The sequence below is a fragment of the Benincasa hispida genome, chromosome 11 (genome assembly GCF_009727055.1).
Source record: "Benincasa hispida cultivar B227 chromosome 11, ASM972705v1, whole genome shotgun sequence".
Taxonomy (NCBI): Eukaryota; Viridiplantae; Streptophyta; class Magnoliopsida; order Cucurbitales; family Cucurbitaceae; genus Benincasa; species Benincasa hispida.
Genome location: NC_052359.1, coordinates 48,021,598 through 48,040,612, shown reverse-complemented (window position 1 = coordinate 48,040,612; position 19,015 = coordinate 48,021,598). Strand labels below are relative to the sequence as shown.

General features: G+C 33.8%; 4 protein-coding genes across 4 annotated transcripts; 3 read left to right on the top strand and 1 right to left on the bottom strand.

The window, feature by feature from the left end:
* The first annotated feature begins 276 nt into the window (after nucleotides 1-276).
* On the top strand, nucleotides 277-1,630 carry LOC120091132. The gene has a single exon (XM_039048994.1). It carries the CDS (start codon nucleotides 352-354, stop codon nucleotides 1,399-1,401), a length of 1,050 nt encoding a protein of 349 aa, XP_038904922.1. The 5' UTR covers nucleotides 277-351; the 3' UTR covers nucleotides 1,402-1,630.
* A 61-nt stretch (nucleotides 1,631-1,691) lies between these two features.
* Nucleotides 1,692-3,390, top strand: LOC120091133. Its single transcript, XM_039048995.1, has 2 exons — nucleotides 1,692-1,800; nucleotides 2,264-3,390. The coding sequence occupies exon 2, from the start codon at nucleotides 2,336-2,338 to the stop codon at nucleotides 3,350-3,352; it is 1,017 nt and encodes a 338-aa protein (XP_038904923.1). The 5' UTR covers nucleotides 1,692-1,800; nucleotides 2,264-2,335; the 3' UTR covers nucleotides 3,353-3,390.
* Nucleotides 3,391-3,530: 140 nt separating this feature from the next.
* On the top strand, nucleotides 3,531-8,747 carry LOC120091131 (cyclic nucleotide-gated ion channel 18-like). The gene is made up of 6 exons (XM_039048993.1): nucleotides 3,531-4,408; nucleotides 5,572-5,784; nucleotides 6,567-6,877; nucleotides 7,279-7,390; nucleotides 7,494-7,730; nucleotides 7,816-8,747. Exons 1-6 carry the CDS (start codon nucleotides 3,938-3,940, stop codon nucleotides 8,593-8,595), a joined length of 2,124 nt encoding a protein of 707 aa, XP_038904921.1. The 5' UTR covers nucleotides 3,531-3,937; the 3' UTR covers nucleotides 8,596-8,747.
* A 1,345-nt stretch (nucleotides 8,748-10,092) lies between these two features.
* LOC120089893 lies at nucleotides 10,093-13,711 on the bottom strand. The gene is made up of 6 exons (XM_039047325.1): nucleotides 13,404-13,711; nucleotides 12,078-12,346; nucleotides 11,823-11,929; nucleotides 11,536-11,668; nucleotides 11,241-11,435; nucleotides 10,093-10,701 (listed from the first exon to the last, which is right to left on the bottom strand). Exons 2-6 carry the CDS (start codon nucleotides 12,342-12,344, stop codon nucleotides 10,420-10,422), a joined length of 984 nt encoding a protein of 327 aa, XP_038903253.1. The 5' UTR covers nucleotides 12,345-12,346; nucleotides 13,404-13,711; the 3' UTR covers nucleotides 10,093-10,419.
* Between the last annotated feature and the right edge of the window lie 5,304 nt (nucleotides 13,712-19,015).

Sequence of the window (19,015 nt, the reverse complement as noted above, 5' to 3'; positions counted from 1 at the left end):
ACCTTCGTTGTCCGTTTTTCCGTGAGTGGGTTCAATGAAGTTTCTATTTATATATATATTTAAACTTGGTGGACTTTGGCGTATGGAGGCGGGACCCAACAATATTAAATCTACAGTCGCTGGACCTTTCCTCTCGTCTTCACCGATAAGTTTGTGTAAAATAAATGAGATCTCAGCACAGCAATATTGACTTGGAAAAAAGAATAGGCAACAACAAGAAACAGGGCTTAACAGTCTAACAGCCCGTTACTTACAATTACACCATTGACTTAAAAACACTTGTGTTTCTTTAAATGATGATAACATAAACACTTAACATTACACAAGAAAGACACCAAGATTCAAGATAAAATGGAAAGCCACCAGATTCTTTCAAAACCCAAACTGGGTTTCTCTACTTCATTCAGAGAAGCCTTGAAAATCCTCTTTAATCATCCAAAATTCGTCTCTCTTATCATCTTCTTCTCTTTCCCTCTCTTGGCCTCCCTCTTAGCCAACCAAATTCTCCTTCATCCAACTTTCATTCATCTCCTCAAGCTTCTCTATCATCATAGTCTTCACAATCCACCCTCCATCCTCAGAATTATTAACTGTAAAGCCTCTGCCAGAATTTGCATCTCAGAGGCCATTCCCTTCCCTATCAAAAGCTTCAAAGAAACTCACTCCCAAAGTTTTCTGATCTCAACTCTTCTACTCCCAGTAATCATCTTCTTCCTTGACCTTCTCAACACAATTGCAATAGTTTCCATATCAGCAGCAATATATGGAGGAAATTCCCAAATGGGTTTCAAAGAGATGCTGGTTCAAGTCAGGAAGATGGTGGCTTTAAAACTCAGAGGATCAGTGGAAACATCACTATTTTCTGTCTTGTTGGCTTCACTCACTCTGTTGGGTTTGGTTGCTTTGTCAACAGACATCTTTTATAGGACAAAAGGCATCTCTTTCATGTCAATCATAGATATCTCCTTTATCACAGAACTTACCATTTTCACATTGTTCTTTGGGTCAATCTTTGTGGTTTTGTTGGGTAAGTATATAGAGTGGAGTGCTGTTTGGCACATGGGGATTGTTATCTCAATCTTGGATAAGAACAAGGGGTATATAGCCATAGGAGTGGCATCATATCTAAGCAGAGGTAGCAGAAAGCTTGGGCTCAGTTTGATGATGGTTTTCTTTGTTCTGAAGATGGTTTTTGGGTTTCCATGTCTCTATGCTTTGTGGAATGAGGGGAGTTGTGGGGTTTTGGGGAATGTGGTGTTTGTGAGTTTGAACTGTATGGAGAATGTTGTGATGTGGGTTGTTCTTATGGTTTATTTCTATGACTGCAAAAGGGAGTTTTTGGGGAAGAAGGTTGACTTGGAGAATAATGAGAAGAAAGCTATTGAGGCTGTTAAACAATAAATCCAGTTTGAAATTAATTGTGTATTTGAATCACATACTACTTGTGAGTTCAAGAGTTCACTTCAATTCAATTTCCCTTCATCTTTTAAGTTTGGCACTTACCCAAGTTGTACATTGGGGTGTGATAGTAACAATTGAAATTATTGAATGAAAGCAATTTCCATTCAGACAACTATACAGTTCATGAAAAATTATTTTATGAAGTGACCACAGCTTGGTTTCTCCATAATCAGCAATCATCTTCTTCCTTGACCTTTTCTGCACCATCCCAACAGTCTCAATATCAGTAGCTTTGTATGGAGGTAACATCCAAATGTGTTTCGAAGAGATTCGGGCTCAAGTCAGCATACTGTGGTCATGAAATTTTAAACGTTTAAGTTGATCCAGTACTTTTAAAAGGTTATTGTTTTAATAATTGTTTGTAAAACAACATTGTCATTCTATACACATCAAGAAAATCTTTTAATACAAAATTATGACAATATTTGAAGAAATAATGACCATGTTATGCTGAAACTCTGATAAAATATGCATATGAATAAAAAATAAATGGAACCAAAAGAGACCATTTATAAAAGCAGTAAGCACGTGGACCAGACCAAAATAAGTTTAAATCAAAATTTTATTATAGCTCCTATGGTTAGTCAAATCATTAAAACGTTTTGTCGTTGCACTATATGCAATGTTCAAATGTGGCATGTTTTTAGAGATGTTTAGGAGATTTAATCAAATCATAGAGATTCGAATGAAATTTTCAGGTCCCAGAAGATATCATAGTTTGAATGACACGTACAAAAAATGATAATTTAACAATTCCAAAAGAAACTTATAGTTGACTTTGGCATGTGACTCGCGCATGTAGGCTGTGCACACCAGTCACCAATAGACTCGGGAAACGACAACAAAATGAAGACCATCGGGCAATGTTATTTAAATGATGAACATTTCAGAGATTTCAAGATTCAAAATGGATAGCCACCAGATTCTGGCGAAACAGAAACTGGGTTTCTCTGCTTCACTCCGAGAAGCCTTCAAAATTCTCTTTGATTGTCCAAACTTCATTTTCCTCATTGTCGTCATCTCCTTCCCCCTCTTTGCTGCTCTCCTCGCCCACCACGTTCTCCTTCACCCAACCTTCCTTCAACTCCTCAAACTTCTCTCTCAGGAAAATCCTTATGATCCATCTCAAAGGTTCATCATCAGGTGTCAATTAGATGACGGCACAGACTGCTTCTCGCAACGGTCCTCCGATAACGATAACTTCACAGCAAATCTCTCCCACAGGTTTCTGATCTCAACTCTTCTCTCTTCAACACTCATCTTCTTCCTAGACCTCCTCTCCACAATCTCAACAGTCTCCATATCAGCAGCAATATATGGAGGAAACTCCCAAATGGGTTTCAAAAAGATGCTGGTTGAAGTCAGAAAGCTGGTGGCCACGAGACTGAGAGGCTCAATGGAAACATCTCTGTATGCTCTTTTGTTTGCTTCGCTAACTCTGTTGGGTTTGATCGCTTTGTCAACAAACATGTTTTTGATGCCAAAAAGCTCATTTATCTTTGGGACAATCTTTGTATTTTTGTTGACAAAATACATAGAGTGGAGTGCTATTTGGAACATGGGAATTGTTATCTCAATCTTGGATAAGAACCAGGGCTACATAGCAATTGGAGTGGCAGCATATTTAAGCAGAGGCAGCAGGAAGTTAGGGTTCAGTTTAATGCTAGTTTTCTTTGCTTTGAAGGTGGCTTTTGGGCTGCCATGTCTCTATGCTTTGTGGAATGGGCGAAGTTGTGGGGCTTTGGGGAATGTGGTGTCCGTGAGTTTGAAGTGTGTGGGGGATATTGTAATGTGGGTTGTTCTAATGGTTTATTTTTATGACTGCAAAAGGCAACTTTTGGAGAAGAAGATGGATTTGGAGAATAATGGGAAAGCCATAGAGGCTACTTAACAATAAATTCAATGGAATGGAAGTATGCATTTGAATCACGTACTATCAATTGGTAGATTTATGAGTAGTCAAGAAACCTAAAGGGATTATTTCTGTTATTATTATTGTTCAATTGGTAGATTTAAGAGTAGTCGAGAAACCTAAAGGGTATATGCTTCACCTTTTCAGTCCTTCATGGAAGCCTGTAAATTGGAGCTATGAAGCTCTGTTCCTCCACTTCAAACGTAGAAGAAAGAAAAACATAGGAATGTGATTAGCTAGCATATAAAAATGAATCATTGTAATTTTGAGTAAATTCAATCTAACCCTTCATCAAAACGTCCTATATTTAGCAAGTTTTCAGAGAAAACCGCCATGGCCAAGTATCAATATTCTTGGCTATTACACATCCACTTGGCCCCTCCCCCATTTCACTTGCACCAACCCCAATTATATCTCCATTTCCTCCTAAACTTCTCATTTCTCTCTTCTTCTTCTTCCTTTCTCCGTCAATCTTGAATCTCTCTGTCTCTCTCTCTCTCTCGCTCACGCACACACATTTCTCGCCGGGGAACACGACAAAAACCCCGGAATCCGCCATGGAAGATGGATAGAATAATCCAGTCCCGCCCCTTTCGGCGACAGCTAATCGGCTCGTCCTCCGATTCGGCGACCGGCAAGGCGGCCGCCACGGACGAACACCCAAATTACATCCTCCTCCGGTACCAAATCTTGGACCCTGATAGCGATATCGTAGCGCAATGGAACCGCGTGTTTCTAGTGACATGCCTGATCGCTCTGTTCATCGATCCGTTGTATTTCTACACGTCGTCTGTGGGAGGGCCGGCGTGCCTGACCTCAGAGGTGAGTCTGGGAGTGGTGATCACATTCTTCAGAACGGTGACGGATCTGTTCTTCTTGCTGCACATGGTGCTGAAGTTTCGAACCGCGTATGTGGCTCCAAGTTCTAGGGTTTTTGGAAGGGGAGAGCTGGTTATGGATGCCAAAGCCATTGCTACGCGCTATTTGAAATCTGATTTTGTGATTGATCTAGCCGCTACTCTCCCCCTCCCACAAGTATGCTCCCACATTTTTTTTTTTTAATTTTTTGCTAAACTCTTGGAAGTTTTTTTTTTTTTTAACCTTAGGTCAGAACTTGAGATTTTTGCACGGATAACTCGATTCCAACATGATTAATAGTAAATCATTCAATTCTAAGATTAATAAAAGCTAATTTCTATTTATCATAAAGTACCCTATCATCGGTTGAAATGCTTTGTCGCATTAAAGATATCTTACTCATTGCGAAATGTTAGGAACTCTAATGCGATTTTCATTTTTAATCACCAGTTGATTTTGAAGAAAAAAATCAATTGAAATGAGGATCATATTAGAGCTCCTATTATTTCGCAATAAAAGGGATATCCCTAACGCGATAGTGTACTATGATTTCAGAAAGTTTGTTTTTATTTGTATTTAGGATTAAGTCAGTTCGCATTAACACATTGAGAGATGGTCATCCATACAAAAATTCTTTTCAAATTTGTCTCTATTACATCGATTAATTTTAAAAAGCATTAAATATGTCCAAGGTAAAATTTTAAATTTAAAGTCTTGTTACACATTTTTTTTAAACCACCCTCATACATTAAGTTTAAATATATCCTTGCCCATAAAAATACAAGGACTTTTCCTTCCAAGGTAGCAAAATCATCATGTCAAATATTTTCAAGAAACATAAAAAGTTGCTGCTTTTACAAAGATCCAAAAGCAAGAACTTAATGTTTGAGAATGATTAAAAATAGCTAAGGTATGTTTGAGAATGATCATTAAAGTCTCTTTTGTCATTTTGAGAATGACTCTAAAACATGTTTTTAATAATTCAAAACCAATTTTGATGATATGAAGATTACATATAAATATGTATAGTGATTAAAGGTGTGCTACGAGGTGATTTTGAACAATAACAAATATGATTTTAACAATTTCAAAATCACTTCTAAACATGCACTAGACCTATAAAGAAAAACAAAAGCTTGTATAAACGTTTAGAAGAATGAACTTCTTTACAGTCTGTACTTAAATGGACGAGTCAGAAGTTCGAGTCTTCTTCTCAACAATAAACAAAGCGAAAAACATACAAGGAACTATAACTTGAAAAGATAAAAGGATAAAGTGATATGTGTAGTCTTTTTTTTCCTTGTTAGTCCAAATATATTGAAGTTGAAATGTTGTAACAGATAGTGATGTGGTTGGTGATTCCAGCAACAAGAAACTCAAGGGTGGATCATGCCAACAACACAATTGCTCTCCTTGTTCTGCTTCAATACGTTCCAAGGCTGTTCCTCATCTTCCCTCTCAACCAACGCATCATCAAAACCACTGGTGTTGTTGCCAAAACTGCATGGGCTGGTGCTGCCTATAATCTCATCCTCTACATGCTTGCTAGTCATGTAACTACACTCAACTTTTTCTCATCTTTCTATGTCCTACATAGTTAGCCAAAAAAGCTTAGTTTATTTGAGTTCAACGTTGTAGAGTGGAAGATTTGAACCTCTGATTATCTTGATTGAAGTTATATGTCTGGACTAACTGACCTATGTTGAAGTCAGCAATAGTGTCTATAGTTAAGAGCCAAGAAGCACGAACACGAACATAGATGCAATACGACACAGTGATACAACCATTTCAAAAACAAAAAAAAGGAGGCAGGCACATTGGGGATACACTATTTTTTATTTTAATTGTTTAGGATATATATAAATTTATCATAAAATACTAAATGCACTCCACTAAAAAAAGCATAAGATGTCGAGTTAATTAACAATGGTAAGAGATGAAACGTTTAGATTTCTATGTTTAGTTTTTAATCTTAGGTTAAAAAAATGGACTTTCCTTTTTTTTTTTAGTTTTTTCTTTTAATTTAACATAGGATTGATTTGAGTTTTAAATCTAGGTTGATCATGAAAAATTGGACCATTTTATCTTTAAAAAAAATTTCCAGACTTTTTCAGGAAGTGTCCCAAATGTGTCCCCTCATGTCTGAAATTAAGAATAGGATAAGAAAATTTGTGTGCCAAACATGAAGCGTATTTAAATGTATTTGTACTTCATAGGTTGAGAGATGCACGTCATTAAGTCTATAGATGAAACCAAAAAAATTGATAAGTTTTATGCTTTACTTGTATATTACAACCTTAAGGGAAAAATGTCTCTAATGCTACTTCTATGACAGGTTTTGGGATCTACATGGTATTTGTTGTCAATAGGGAGACAGTTTTCATGTTGGAAATCAGAGTGTGCAAAGGAAAATGCCTCCAAAGTTCTAACATGCCTTCCCATCTTCTTGGATTGTAACAGTTTGAATGACACTAAAAGACAACATTGGCTTAATGTCACTCATGTTACCTCCAAATGTGATCCAAGGAATGAAAACATAAAATTCAAGTTTGGAATGTTCTCAGATGCTTTCACTAATGATGTTGCCTCCTCCCATTTCTTTGCAAAGTACTTTTATTGTCTTTGGTGGGGCCTCAGAAATTTAAGGTATTGATCTTGCAATAGAGATGTTGCCTTTGCTTATAAATACGTGATACACGAATTAGTTATCTTCAAATTTGTTTAAGTATTGATATAAAATTAAATTTCTTGTAACCAATCAAGCGTACTTTTGGGTTTAGTGGTGATTTAGCATATGGTTTCAATAAACTAGTCCTATGTATGCACTGGAGTTTTTTTTAGTTTAATGACCTGTTTTCAAGATTAAGCTTTTGAGTTCGATAGTGATTTAATATGATTTCAAAGTATGAGATCTTGGGCTTAACAAAATTCTAGAACCTCTAAGTTTGGCCATATTTCTCTTGTCCATGATGCAAGTTTTACTGGTTCTCCCTTTGGTGTGTTACAAATCTCATCCTTTTGAAGGCTAATGCATTGTTTATTTACAGTTCATACGGTCAAACTTTGGATACAACAACTTATATTGGCGAGACATTATTTTGCATATCAACTTGCATATTTGGGTTGATACTATTTTCACAACTCATTGGAAACATGCAGGTTTTGACCAATTTCTTCTTTTAAAACCAAGTTTGATGGTTGTTTTGAAAACATATTTTGATCTAACTGGTTTGATCTGTTTCCCTTCTTTCCCATTTTCAAGACATATTTGCAATCAATGACAGTAAGACTTGAAGAATGGAGGATAAAGAGACGAGACACTGAAGAATGGATGAGACGTCGTCAATTACCACCAGATTTGCAAGAACGAGTTCGTCGATTCGTTCAATATAAATGGCTGGCCACGAGAGGAGTTAACGAAGAATCCATATTGCATTCGTTGCCTATAGACCTTCGCCGTGAGATTCAACAACATTTGTGTTTGTCGCTCGTTCGTCGTGTGCGTATTCAATCCTTATCTTTTTTTTATGTTACTACTTGTGTCATTGTATTTCTGTCCAATTCAATTGTTATGGTTTTAATAGGTGCCTTTCTTCTCACAAATGGACGATCAACTTCTTGATGCCATATGTGAGCGTCTCGTCTCATCCTTGTGTACTCAAGGGACGTATATTGTACGAGAGGATGACCCAGTTAACGAAATGTTGTTTATTATAAGAGGACAACTAGAGAGCTCGACGACAAATGGCGGTCGATCTGGCTTTTTCAACTCCATTACACTAAAACCAGGTGACTTTTGTGGTGAAGAACTATTGACTTGGGCTTTGATGCCAAGTTCTAGTTTGAATATGCCTTCTTCTACTCGAACCGTTCGAGCGCTTACTGAAGTTGAAGCTTTTGCTCTTCGAGCTGAGGATCTCAAGTTTGTTGCTGGACAATTCAAACGCCTGCATAGCAAGAAACTACAACATGCCTTTAGGTATTATTCTCATCAGTGGAGAACATGGGGTGCTTGTTTAATTCAAGTAGCTTGGAGGAGGTTTCAGAAGAGAAAATTGGCAAAGAGATCAATAGCATTCAGAGACAGCTTAAGTTCTTATGCAGATTCAGTGCAACAAGAAAACGAATACGATATCGAGCTAGCAGAAGAAAATTATGACGACGACAGCAATGATGACAATGATGACATGTCTTCGGCAGAGTGCATGAACAAAACTCAAAATCTAGGGGCCACAATTTTGGCTTCAAAGTTTGCTGCCAACACTAGAAGAGGAGTTCAAAAGGGCCAAACATCCAAACCTTCAAGTTTAAAAATGCCAAAGTTGTTTAAACCAGATGAACCTGATTTTTCTATGGATGGATGAGATGTTTACTTCTCCATTAAACTAAACTATAAGAAAAATCTTAACACAAGAGTAGTTAGAAAAGATAATTAACAGAATTACATGTAAAGATACTTGTAGATTACTAGTGTTAGTTACATTTTATCATAGTGCCAAATTCTAAACTTTCTTTCTTTCTTTTCTATTTTCATTTTGCCTCTGTTTATGGTCCATTCATTGTACACATGCTAGCTTGAAGAAAGGTCCTTGGTATATGGACTGTTTATAAGCCAGATTACAAATTATTGTCTTCTAGGAATCATTTCATTAGAAATAAAGTTAGTGAAAAAACTTTTTTCAAAAAAAAAAAAATCCATGGGTTTCTTTACTTTTAATTTCTACTTTTAAGGGTATTTTAAAAATCCAGACCAAGCTTCCAAAACTTGTTTCCTCCCAATTTGTCAATTATGATTCACCTGTTTTAAAGAAACACTTGAATTTCTAAATTCTTATGACTAATTTTAAAATTTTAAAAACTTTACTTGTTTTTTAAAAATATTAATAAAAAAATATAACAAAACATAGAAATTTACAAGAAAAGTAAGGTTTATAAACTTAGCCAAATAATTATTAAGCATGATTTAAAAGGGAGTTTTAAAAATTTTGATATTTTTTTCATTATTAAACTATGAATTCCAATATTTCTATAAGAAATATGAAAATCAAAATGAGAAAATGAGACTTTAAAAAAAACAAATATTATTAAATGGAACTAACAATCAATTTGTTGATTATATACTCTAATGTGGTTGTTGAGTTCAAACATGAAATATATTCTTTGACAACCAATGTATAAGAATGGATATTATGCATAAAGTAGGTATTTTGTGTGTGTATATGTGTACACTGTACACCTATTCACTTGTATAAGTTTTAGGACTCAATTTTTATTATTGAAAATTTAAAGGTGTAATGGCAACTACCACCATACTTCAGGGGTGGTATAGTCCATACATTGATATTGTACATTCGTTCATTATTTGACCAATGTACTAACAATATTATACATTTTGATCTTAATATGTAATTCTAATTTGTGATTTCAAACTTGAGTGACATCATATGAAAATCTAGTAACATGTACCATCAACTAGTGATGGTTCAACTAGCAAAATTCAACTGATTTATAATTCTTATCAAATATATGAAAAGCCTGTAAAATCAAATGAAACTTGCAAAAATAATATACTCATGTGAATGGATATAATGTCCTAAAATGAGTGTGACACTGCATGAATGCTTTGGTTAACAAACCTGGATTAATGAAATCAGAATTAGACTGGTATAAAATGGGTTTCCTAAGCTTAAATTTAAGAAAATCAGTTCACAGTTTAGAACAGGCAAAGTGAATGTACGGATGAATATTAGAGATGATTTCATGTGTAGCATGACAGAGGCTCAAAGAGGTGGAGTAACGGAATCCAATCAAGCACAAAACAATAAACAGATAATATATCCATAGGAAAAAAAACAGTAGTATGGGCATAGAATATCTTATTCCCTAAACTTCCAATTTTTGTATTGATAATATTCACACCATCAATCTCAGAGTTTCAAGTGGATCCGAAAGAATATTGCAGTTACTATAAGCTATAGGTAGAAATAGCAAAAACTACACGCTTCAACCGTATTCTCAGTACCTCAAAAGTTTTCAAAGAATTTACAATGAAATCTGACAAAGCAAACCAAAGGGAAAGAATAATAGCTATCAAGGACTATACGCGCTAAAGCTCTTCACATGGCTAGAGGTTCAAGAACAAGGGGGGAGTACACATATTGATGTTTCGATATCACCATTACTAACCGTCAAGAACTCGAGACAATACCTTCCCGAGAAACATTCGTGACACGAAGTACAGCTTGTGCACTTAAAGGGGAGAGCTTCGATTGACAAAAGTCTTCCCATGAGCCCTTCTCTGGTTCTTCAGGCATTGTGGTTGGGAGGTCAGGAAACTTTTCATAAACAGATTGCAACTCCAGAAGGAGAATTCGAGCTGCCTCCCTCGACTCAGGAAGCTGGTCACTGAGTTGGGATGCTGCTGTTTGAATCAATTTGTCGATCCCATATGCTCTTATCCCTTCAACACCCTATCAACAAAATATATGTTAAACATCTGAGCAGAACAGATGCAAAAGATTAAAAGACATAGATCTCAACATTTCGCCTTTTAGAAGGGAACTTTTTACAACAACAAAAAACCGTTCAAGCACAACTGGCAAAACATTGATAATGCCATGTAATTCTCATTTCTCAATCAGGGAAGATATGGACAATCGGAAACCAGAGACAATGGAACTTGTAGAGATAAAACAACAAAGAAGAAAATTCAACAGTAAACATACTACTGAGCGATATGAGAACTAATGTTTGATATATCAAGACATAAACCATATGTTTGCAGATATAAAAGTTTCTTCATTTCTAGAGAAATTCCTTTTTCTAGATATCAAGAGATTGGGGATGAGGGTCCAAAACTAAATGAAAATGGAAACATGATGCAAAAACCAGATAGATGATGCTACCATGAAATTTCTTTCTTATAAGAATGATACACAGCCCAAATGATCAAAGTTACTAGTTAGTAACTCCATAAAAGGAATTTCAAATGAAGATGCAAAATCCTCACCAATCGTGGGACACTTCGACAAAAACACATTGAAGCCTTGGCTCGAATTCTTGGATTTCTATTCTTAAGATACGGTTCCAATTTTGGTAACAATAATTCTGGGGAAAATGAACTAGTCATTGCTACCAGAGCTTTCTCAGCTGCTTCACACACAAAACGTTTGTCTTGAGAAGACTTCAGAAGAAGTTGCACCAGCTGCACTCCATTATATTCACGGCTCAGAAAAGAGATCACCATTGAAGAAAAAGGAAACTGAACAAAAAATTTAAAGTCAAACAGTGAAAGTTAAAGTTACCATGGGGTCCAGTGATTCAATCATTTTGTCATTATAAGCATTGAAAATGTCCGCAGACGTCATAAGTGCAGTCTTGCAGACAGCACTTCGAGGATTTTTCATTGATTTCACCAAAAGCGAGATCATATCTCCCCTGTCACAAAATTGTATTGCCTAAGATAAGTCATAAACTGATAAAAGAAAGTAACTCCAAAGTAAATTTTCCTCTACAGAACTCATTGAAGATGCGAAAGTTAATTCCAACAAGAAAATCACCCAAATCAATCGAGTCATAGTTGACGACTTACAGCATGTCAAGCATGTCTTCCTTGTGATATATTGCTAGCCGTCTTGTATTGTTCAGTGCTCCACAAACCAAAACCCAATCTTTTGAGTCCAATCCAGCTAAGAGCATCTGACGTTTTAAAACAAGTAAAGATGTTATCCAAGTTCGGTATATCACAAAACTGAGCATGCATTATCAATGACAATCAACAACTATTAATACTTCAGTCAAATGAGAAATAAAAACATCTATGGGGCAAATCTAGTAAAATTAATACCTTAAGGCTTGATGAAACATCTTCTAGATCAGTCAAATTTTCAGATTCGATATATTCTACTTCTGAACCACCAACCTCGGCACCAGGATTACTATTTTCACCATTTACTTGAGGTCTGATAGAAGCTGAGCTTTTACTTTTCAAGTCTTCAACATTCCCATTAGCAGTCCCTATACCTTGTTTACTGACATCCCCTTTACAAGAGCTTTCGGTACTCCCTTCCAGTCCAGGCACTGTGTTAAGTGCTTTAAGAGCTTTCTCTGACATGGCTGTTAAGATTATACATAGCAGAAGAAAAATTAATAGAGCAACACAACCATCAGAAGCAATATATAATAATAGTTAGGTTGAAATGTTCACAGCCTAAGGAAAAAGAAAATTTGTATGAAATACACATTAATGAAAACCCAATGAGGAGACAGCATACACTCCCTTAATCATTCTAATATATGTAGTTATTTCCAAATACAAGTCTTTATCCATTTTTCCGAGTTGATGAAATCTAAAAGAATATATCAGATTTTCATCCCAATACATTTGACATTTCGAATCTTCCATCTCAATGACCTCTTCTACAGTCAAATACTATTCCTCCATAAACATTTACATTTTCCTCAGCAATAGAGCCTAAAAAATTACGTAACACCAACTCAAAAAAACATAAGCAAATCCTTAGAAAATCAAACATGGAACTCCCTATGCAACTTTAATCGCAAGCTCTTAACTTCAACTTAATGCATACCTCAATAAAATTTCAAATTCACTTAACTAGAAAAACGCCAAATCTTTAGACATCACTGAATCACTTGATCAGCCATCAAAATCATTCTAACATAGCAACTCCTAAACGTAATCGAGAGTGTCCCGCCCACATCCGAAAGATATATCTCCTTACCCCGACAACCTCTCTCACGAATTACACTCGCAACAATCACCGTCCCATCTCATTAATCAAAATCCACACAGATACAAAACCATATAATTGCAGCAATCGCCTATGGTCATAATCCAAGGTTGAAGTAAGAACAAACCACAGAAAAAATCATCAACTCATCCCACTAATATAAGAAACCAAAACTCAAAAACCAGCCAGTAGAACTGAAAACAAAGAAGATCCAGAAAACCCCAAAATTCAAAAACAGCAAGAAAGCTCAATTCACAACAAAAAGGGGCAAGATCTGGACCATGAAGCCATCAAGGATCACAATCATTACAGTACCAAGTCCACATTACAATTCAACTTGAAATCAGATTCAAGGTCTCAAAGTAGAAAACAAACAGAAACCCAGATGAAAAGAACAAGAAAGCAAGTAGTTTGAGAGGTACCCAGTGAAAGATTGCAAAAAAGACGAAGTGGGTAATGGCGATCAGGAGAGGAAGTTGACGCTAGTGATGCAGTGGAAATGGATAAAGTTGAGAGAAGAAAGAGAGGGTTTAATAACCGGCGAGAGAGTGGCAGTGACGGAAAATGGAAATGAGAAGAAGAAGTGGTAGTAGAAGCGGAGGTTCGGCCGGCAGAGGGAGAGGGAGTGCACGTGATGTGACCTCGCCTTCGCCCATGGAAATCAATTTACTGTTCCTTTCCTATATTTGTGGATTCCGATCTTCTCCCTTCATTTCTCCCAATTTTCTCACTCTGCCCTTTTTCTTTTTCGTTATCCCTTCTTTTACCATATTTTGACATATCCAACATTAATTACCCTCACATAGCATTAATATTACTATCTAATATATATAGATTAGTACAATAGGAGCGGGAAATTTTGAATCATAGGCTAGAGTGAGCATAGTTTAACTTGCATTGACCAAGAAATATGTGATTTAATTCCCTCTATACCTATTGTACTTCAAAAAAGGAAGTTTGAACCATAGACGTCTTGATTGTTTACAATAATTTATAACAATCGAGTTACGTTCATTTTGGTCATATATTTGACCAAAGAGGTAAAGTATAGAAATTTGAAACCTCAACCTTAAGAGAATGAGTACGTGTCAAGGTATACTCACTTTTAACACTCTCTAACATGTAATTGTTAAAAGAGGTAATTAGCACATAGTTTAAACTTATTATTTTGCAAGTCTTTCTATTATTGTTTGTTTATTATAATATCACTAATTCAATGTAGGATTATCAATCAAGCATAATTCAATTAATTAAGGTATAAATTTTTTAACAAGAGATCATCAAAGATTCGAAATCTCTGTCCTCACATGTTATTGAGCTTAACAAACTTTGAAAAAAATCATACAAGGTCATTATTCAAAGAACAGTTTATCACTAAAAATTATCATGTGTCATTTGAACTATAATCGCTTTGATAATAAGATCTCATTTCTTCATCAAATAAGTATGAAAATGTTGGTACAGTTTGTTTTTACATTATTTGTATATTATCAATATGTACATAATTTAATTGCAATTTGACCCATTTCTTAAAAAATGAAAATTCATGAATGAGGAGGGAGAAAAAAAAAAAAAGGAACAACAATCCTTGTGACCAAGAAGGCAATTTGACCATTCTTGACATGGTAATGAATATTGTTTCTCCTTGTTTAGCGTGATGAGGATGAGATCTTGTTTATTGATAACCATTTGGCCAATAGAATAGGCAAATAGGAAATGGCATTTACTTTTTAGTTTTTTTTAGTTTTTTTTTTTTTTTGTGTGTGTTTCCCCCTCTTTTTAACTATCATTATAATTGTGAAAAAATATTAGCGTTGTTTACTTCAAGCGAATGAGAATGAGCATTTTCATTCCATTTCTTTATTCTAATTACTAAAAATTGAATGAATTGAATCTGGAACTCACCACAACTTATAAATCAATATCTCATACAAGGACAATATCGTAATCGAATTCATTCTCACTTCTTATTTCATGGATCTAAAACTCTTTTATTAAGTCAGACTAAATTTACTTTAACAACAATCGATATGGTTTTTCTCACTAAAAGTCGAAAGTTCAATCTCCCACCTCGTAATTTTTGTACTAAAAAAACGCTTTCATTAGTTCATTTCTATTCCAACTTATTCTCGTTTTTTTCGTATGAAGTGTCATTTTTCGATCCACAATTGTGCAAGCCCAACATTGTGACTCTTTATATATGTAAAATGTTATATTTGTTCCATATTTAAATAAAAACAAATAGATCATGTTACAAGTTTAGTCTTGAACTTTGAAATTTATGTCTATTTAGTCCTTAAACTTTCAATATTGTATAAATAGGTTCCTAACCTTTCATACTCGTGTCTAAGAGATCACTAATTTTTCAATTATGTGTCGATTAACAGATCTACCAACCACAAAATTTGAAAGTTTCGAGTCATACTACACATAAAAATCAATTTTTAATCTAATAGATTGCTATTTTATTTTTTAAAATATATATTAAGGACATTTAGATGTAAAATCAAATACAATGACTTATCAAATAATTTTAAAGTTCATGGACGACTTAGATAGACATAGTTGAAAGTTCAGAGACCTATCAGATACTATTATTTATAAATTTTTTTATACAATCATAAAAGTTTAAGGACTGAAATTTTGGAAAATGGTTGTAAGTACTCAATATATGTCTCATACAACGTCCTGGCACATTCACAGACAACAGAAAAATAATGTAAAGCAAATTAAAACAAACACACCAAGTTTGTTAATCTAGTTTGACGATAAACCACCTACATCTAGGAGACAGTATGCCAGGAAAGATAATCCATTAATGTAAAAAAGTCAAGTGATTACAACGTTGTATATATTTGTAAGGTAACAATATTATAGTGACACCCGTTTAGCCCGACTTTGCTAAACATCTAGGCTCCCCCTAGATGTGAGACTTCCTCTCTTGAACTTAGGCTCTCCCTAAGTATATGAACATTAGTGATGAAATACTTATGCTCCCCCTAAGTGAATGAGACTCCCTCTCACGTGATAATATCTTTCTTTCTACTCGTGAACTCCCTTCACAAGGGAACTTAGAATCCCGTAAGTAATGAGAACTCCCTTCTTGATGCAAAGCAACCTAGGCTCCCCCCAAGGTTTGAGAAATCATTCTCGATTAACAAAGTTTTAGGCTCCCTCTAAGACCAAACAATCTTCATGAACAGTGATGAGAATTAACAAAGAACACACCACTACAAATGCAATACAGAGAACTTCGTATAAACTGCAAAAAGAAAGCTCTTACTGAATAAAGATGACACACAATATGCTCAAACAATGAATGTAGTGACAATCCTAGCAAACGATCTTCTTGAGCATAAATAGCATAGCGGAAACAAGAAAAATAATCCCATAGAAAATCGTCAACTCATCAAAAAGGAAAATATTTCATAAGAAATATTTATGATAAATAAAGAAATAAATATTCTGCATAATCAACAATTGAAAATGCAACTTATGAGACAGATCCATCTGGGACAAGATAAAAGACAACTTTAGAAAGCTAAAAAAAGTGAAGCCAAGAAACTTAAACAAATATCTTTAGCCAAACTCATTAGGACTAAATTTGTAATTAAACATTAAATAGATTTTTGGGTTTGGATCTTTGAGATTGGCTATGATTCAACAACTCCACATGCATTAGCAATAGCAAGCATATCATTGTCTCCAGCTACTTAAAATGGCTTTACTTTTTAAGATGAATTTTGACAACATTCTTATCATAGAGAGACAGATATACAACAATAGAATATTAATAAATAAGTGTATAATTACAGAAAAAGAAGCAATAAAATATTTTTGGTCAACACAAAATACCAATTATCTTATATTTCGGACGGGAAATATTGTGTAATATATTAATATAATCTATGCTTATTACTAAATAAATTTTGAATCTCAATTTATTTGAGATTATCGTATTAAAAAAAAATTGATTTTGGTCTTATTTTAACTTTCATTATATATAGTAGACTATTATGAAGGCTTAAGAGTAATGGGCTATGAACTTTTATGAAAATTTGTAGATTTATTGGTCACTGTGAAAAGAAAATGACGAGTTTGGATAGAAATGAAAAATGGACCTAATTTAAAAGTAAAATCTATATATGAAGTTACTTCATTCTCTAAATAATTGGATAGTGTGGTGTTTTGTATTTCTTTTTTTGTTTTTTTTTTATCTATAAGTAAGAACGACTGAATTGAGTTAATTTTAGTTTCAAATGTTCACATCAAAACTACATTTTCAATCGTGTTAAGTGTAGAATCAAAGTTCGTAGTTTCGTTGTCTACTTATTTTGTATAAACAACAAAGCATTTTATTTGGCCTATTAAAGTTAACCAAGCCAAGAATGCAAGATTACAGATGACCCTACAAAGTCAGGTAGAATCCAAACCAAGGTGTTTGTCTTTCCTCTCTTTACTTATCATTATGTAGGACTTAACGTTAGCCCAACATAAAAAGAGTACAAATAAAGTGAACTCATCTAACTAACGAGCTACACAAACTATCTAAATTGTTTGAATTAAATCAAGGAAATTTTTTTAATAGTACCATAGCACATACGACTTCTATTCATAATTTGACACATCATTAAATGAAATAAGAGTTCACATTATTCTTAAATGCTACTATGATGACAAGCAACAAATTGATGTAGTATAGACAATTTTTCATACTAAGATAGTACTAACTTTTCTCTAATTCAACAATTAAGGTCTCTTTTGGTAACCATTTCGCCTTTTATTTTTTGTTTTTGAAAATTAAATCTTTTATTTTTTGTTTTTTAAAAGTTATATGGCTTGATTCTTTAAACTATTGGTAAAAAGTAGATGACCAAAAAAGAAATTTAGAAGTGTAAATAGTATTCATATACTTAATTTTAGAAAACAAAATGGTTACTAAAACCGAACTTAAATTATTAAAGAAAAATGAGTTGGAATTTGAGAGATAAAAAAAGAGTATTAGGCAAAGGCAAAATGAGCTCATTCAATTTGATTGATAGTGTTGGATTTTTGTTGCCCATTCCAAGCTTTATATCTAACGGACCCCATTCCCACAAATTGCCCCTAGAGTGTCGGTGGGATCTGCCCATGTAACTTATTTATATTTATATTAAAAGATAATTTATTGTTGTTATAAATTATTAATATTATTATATTATATGGTTTTAATATACATAATGTATGTCTTATTATGCATGTGTCCCTTCTATTAATTTAAATTCATAGATGGTAACGCCATGTTGATCATTTTCAGAATCTTGCCTCTTCGTTCCTCACACTATGGTTTTATTTAAGATTGAGATTTGCTATTATTACATAAAACTACATGTGCTTTGAACTTTTTTTTTAAATATATTCATGAAAGAAATCCATAGGTAACTCTAAAAAAAACTCTAAAATAAAAATGGTAGGTCTCGTTTGGTAACTATTTGGTTTTTTTATTTTTGTTTTTAACAATTAAACCTATTTCATACGCATTTCTTAGAACGATTTGCATCTTTCTTAAGTATAATAGCTGAATTCTTAGCCAAATTCCAAAATTAAAAATAAGTTTTTGAAAGCTACTTTTTTTAATTCTCAAAATTTGGGTTGGTTTTTTAAACCACTGGTGAAAAATAAATAACCAAGAAAGAAATTTAGAGGTGAGAGTAGTTCAATAGGCTTCATTTTCAAAAACAAAAAAACAAGATGGTTACCAAACGGGACCTTAGTTTTTTGTTTTTGGTTTTCGATTTTTAAAAGATAAAAATTATTCATGTTTGGTTTTTTTTTTAAAAAAAACAAGAAATAAAAAACATATTGGTAATTATTTTATGTTTTATCTTTTTTTAAAGGAGTCTTTTTAAATATAAAAAAATATTTAAAAATATTTACACTTTATAGCAAAAAGTTCCAAAAGTACTTTTACTATAAAGTGTAAATATTTTTTAGATTTTCCTATTTATAAGAATTTCTTTTTTTTTTTGTAAATTGAAAAAAAAAAAAGCTTGGT

Bases quoted from the DNA above. Each gene is read 5' to 3' on its own strand.
- LOC120089893 (XM_039047325.1), bottom strand. From the start codon at position 12,344: ATGTCAGAGAAAGCTCTTAAAGCACTTAACACAGTGCCTGGACTGGAA. The intron at 11,669-11,822 runs GTAAGTCGTCAA...ATTTTGTGACAG, and splicing joins GAAGACATGCTTGACATGCT to GGGAGATATGATCTCGCTTT. The intron at 10,702-11,240 runs GTGAGGATTTTG...TTTTGTTGATAG, and splicing joins GTCGAAGTGTCCCACGATTG to GGTGTTGAAGGGATAAGAGC.
- LOC120091131 (XM_039048993.1), top strand. From the start codon at position 3,938: ATGGATAGAATAATCCAGTCCCGCCCCTTTCGGCGACAGCTAATCGGC. The intron at 5,785-6,566 runs GTAACTACACTC...CTTCTATGACAG, and splicing joins TCTACATGCTTGCTAGTCAT to GTTTTGGGATCTACATGGTA. The intron at 7,391-7,493 runs GTTTTGACCAAT...CCCATTTTCAAG, and splicing joins AACTCATTGGAAACATGCAG to ACATATTTGCAATCAATGAC.
- LOC120091133 (XM_039048995.1), top strand. From the start codon at position 2,336: ATGATGAACATTTCAGAGATTTCAAGATTCAAAATGGATAGCCACCAG.
- LOC120091132 (XM_039048994.1), top strand. From the start codon at position 352: ATGGAAAGCCACCAGATTCTTTCAAAACCCAAACTGGGTTTCTCTACT.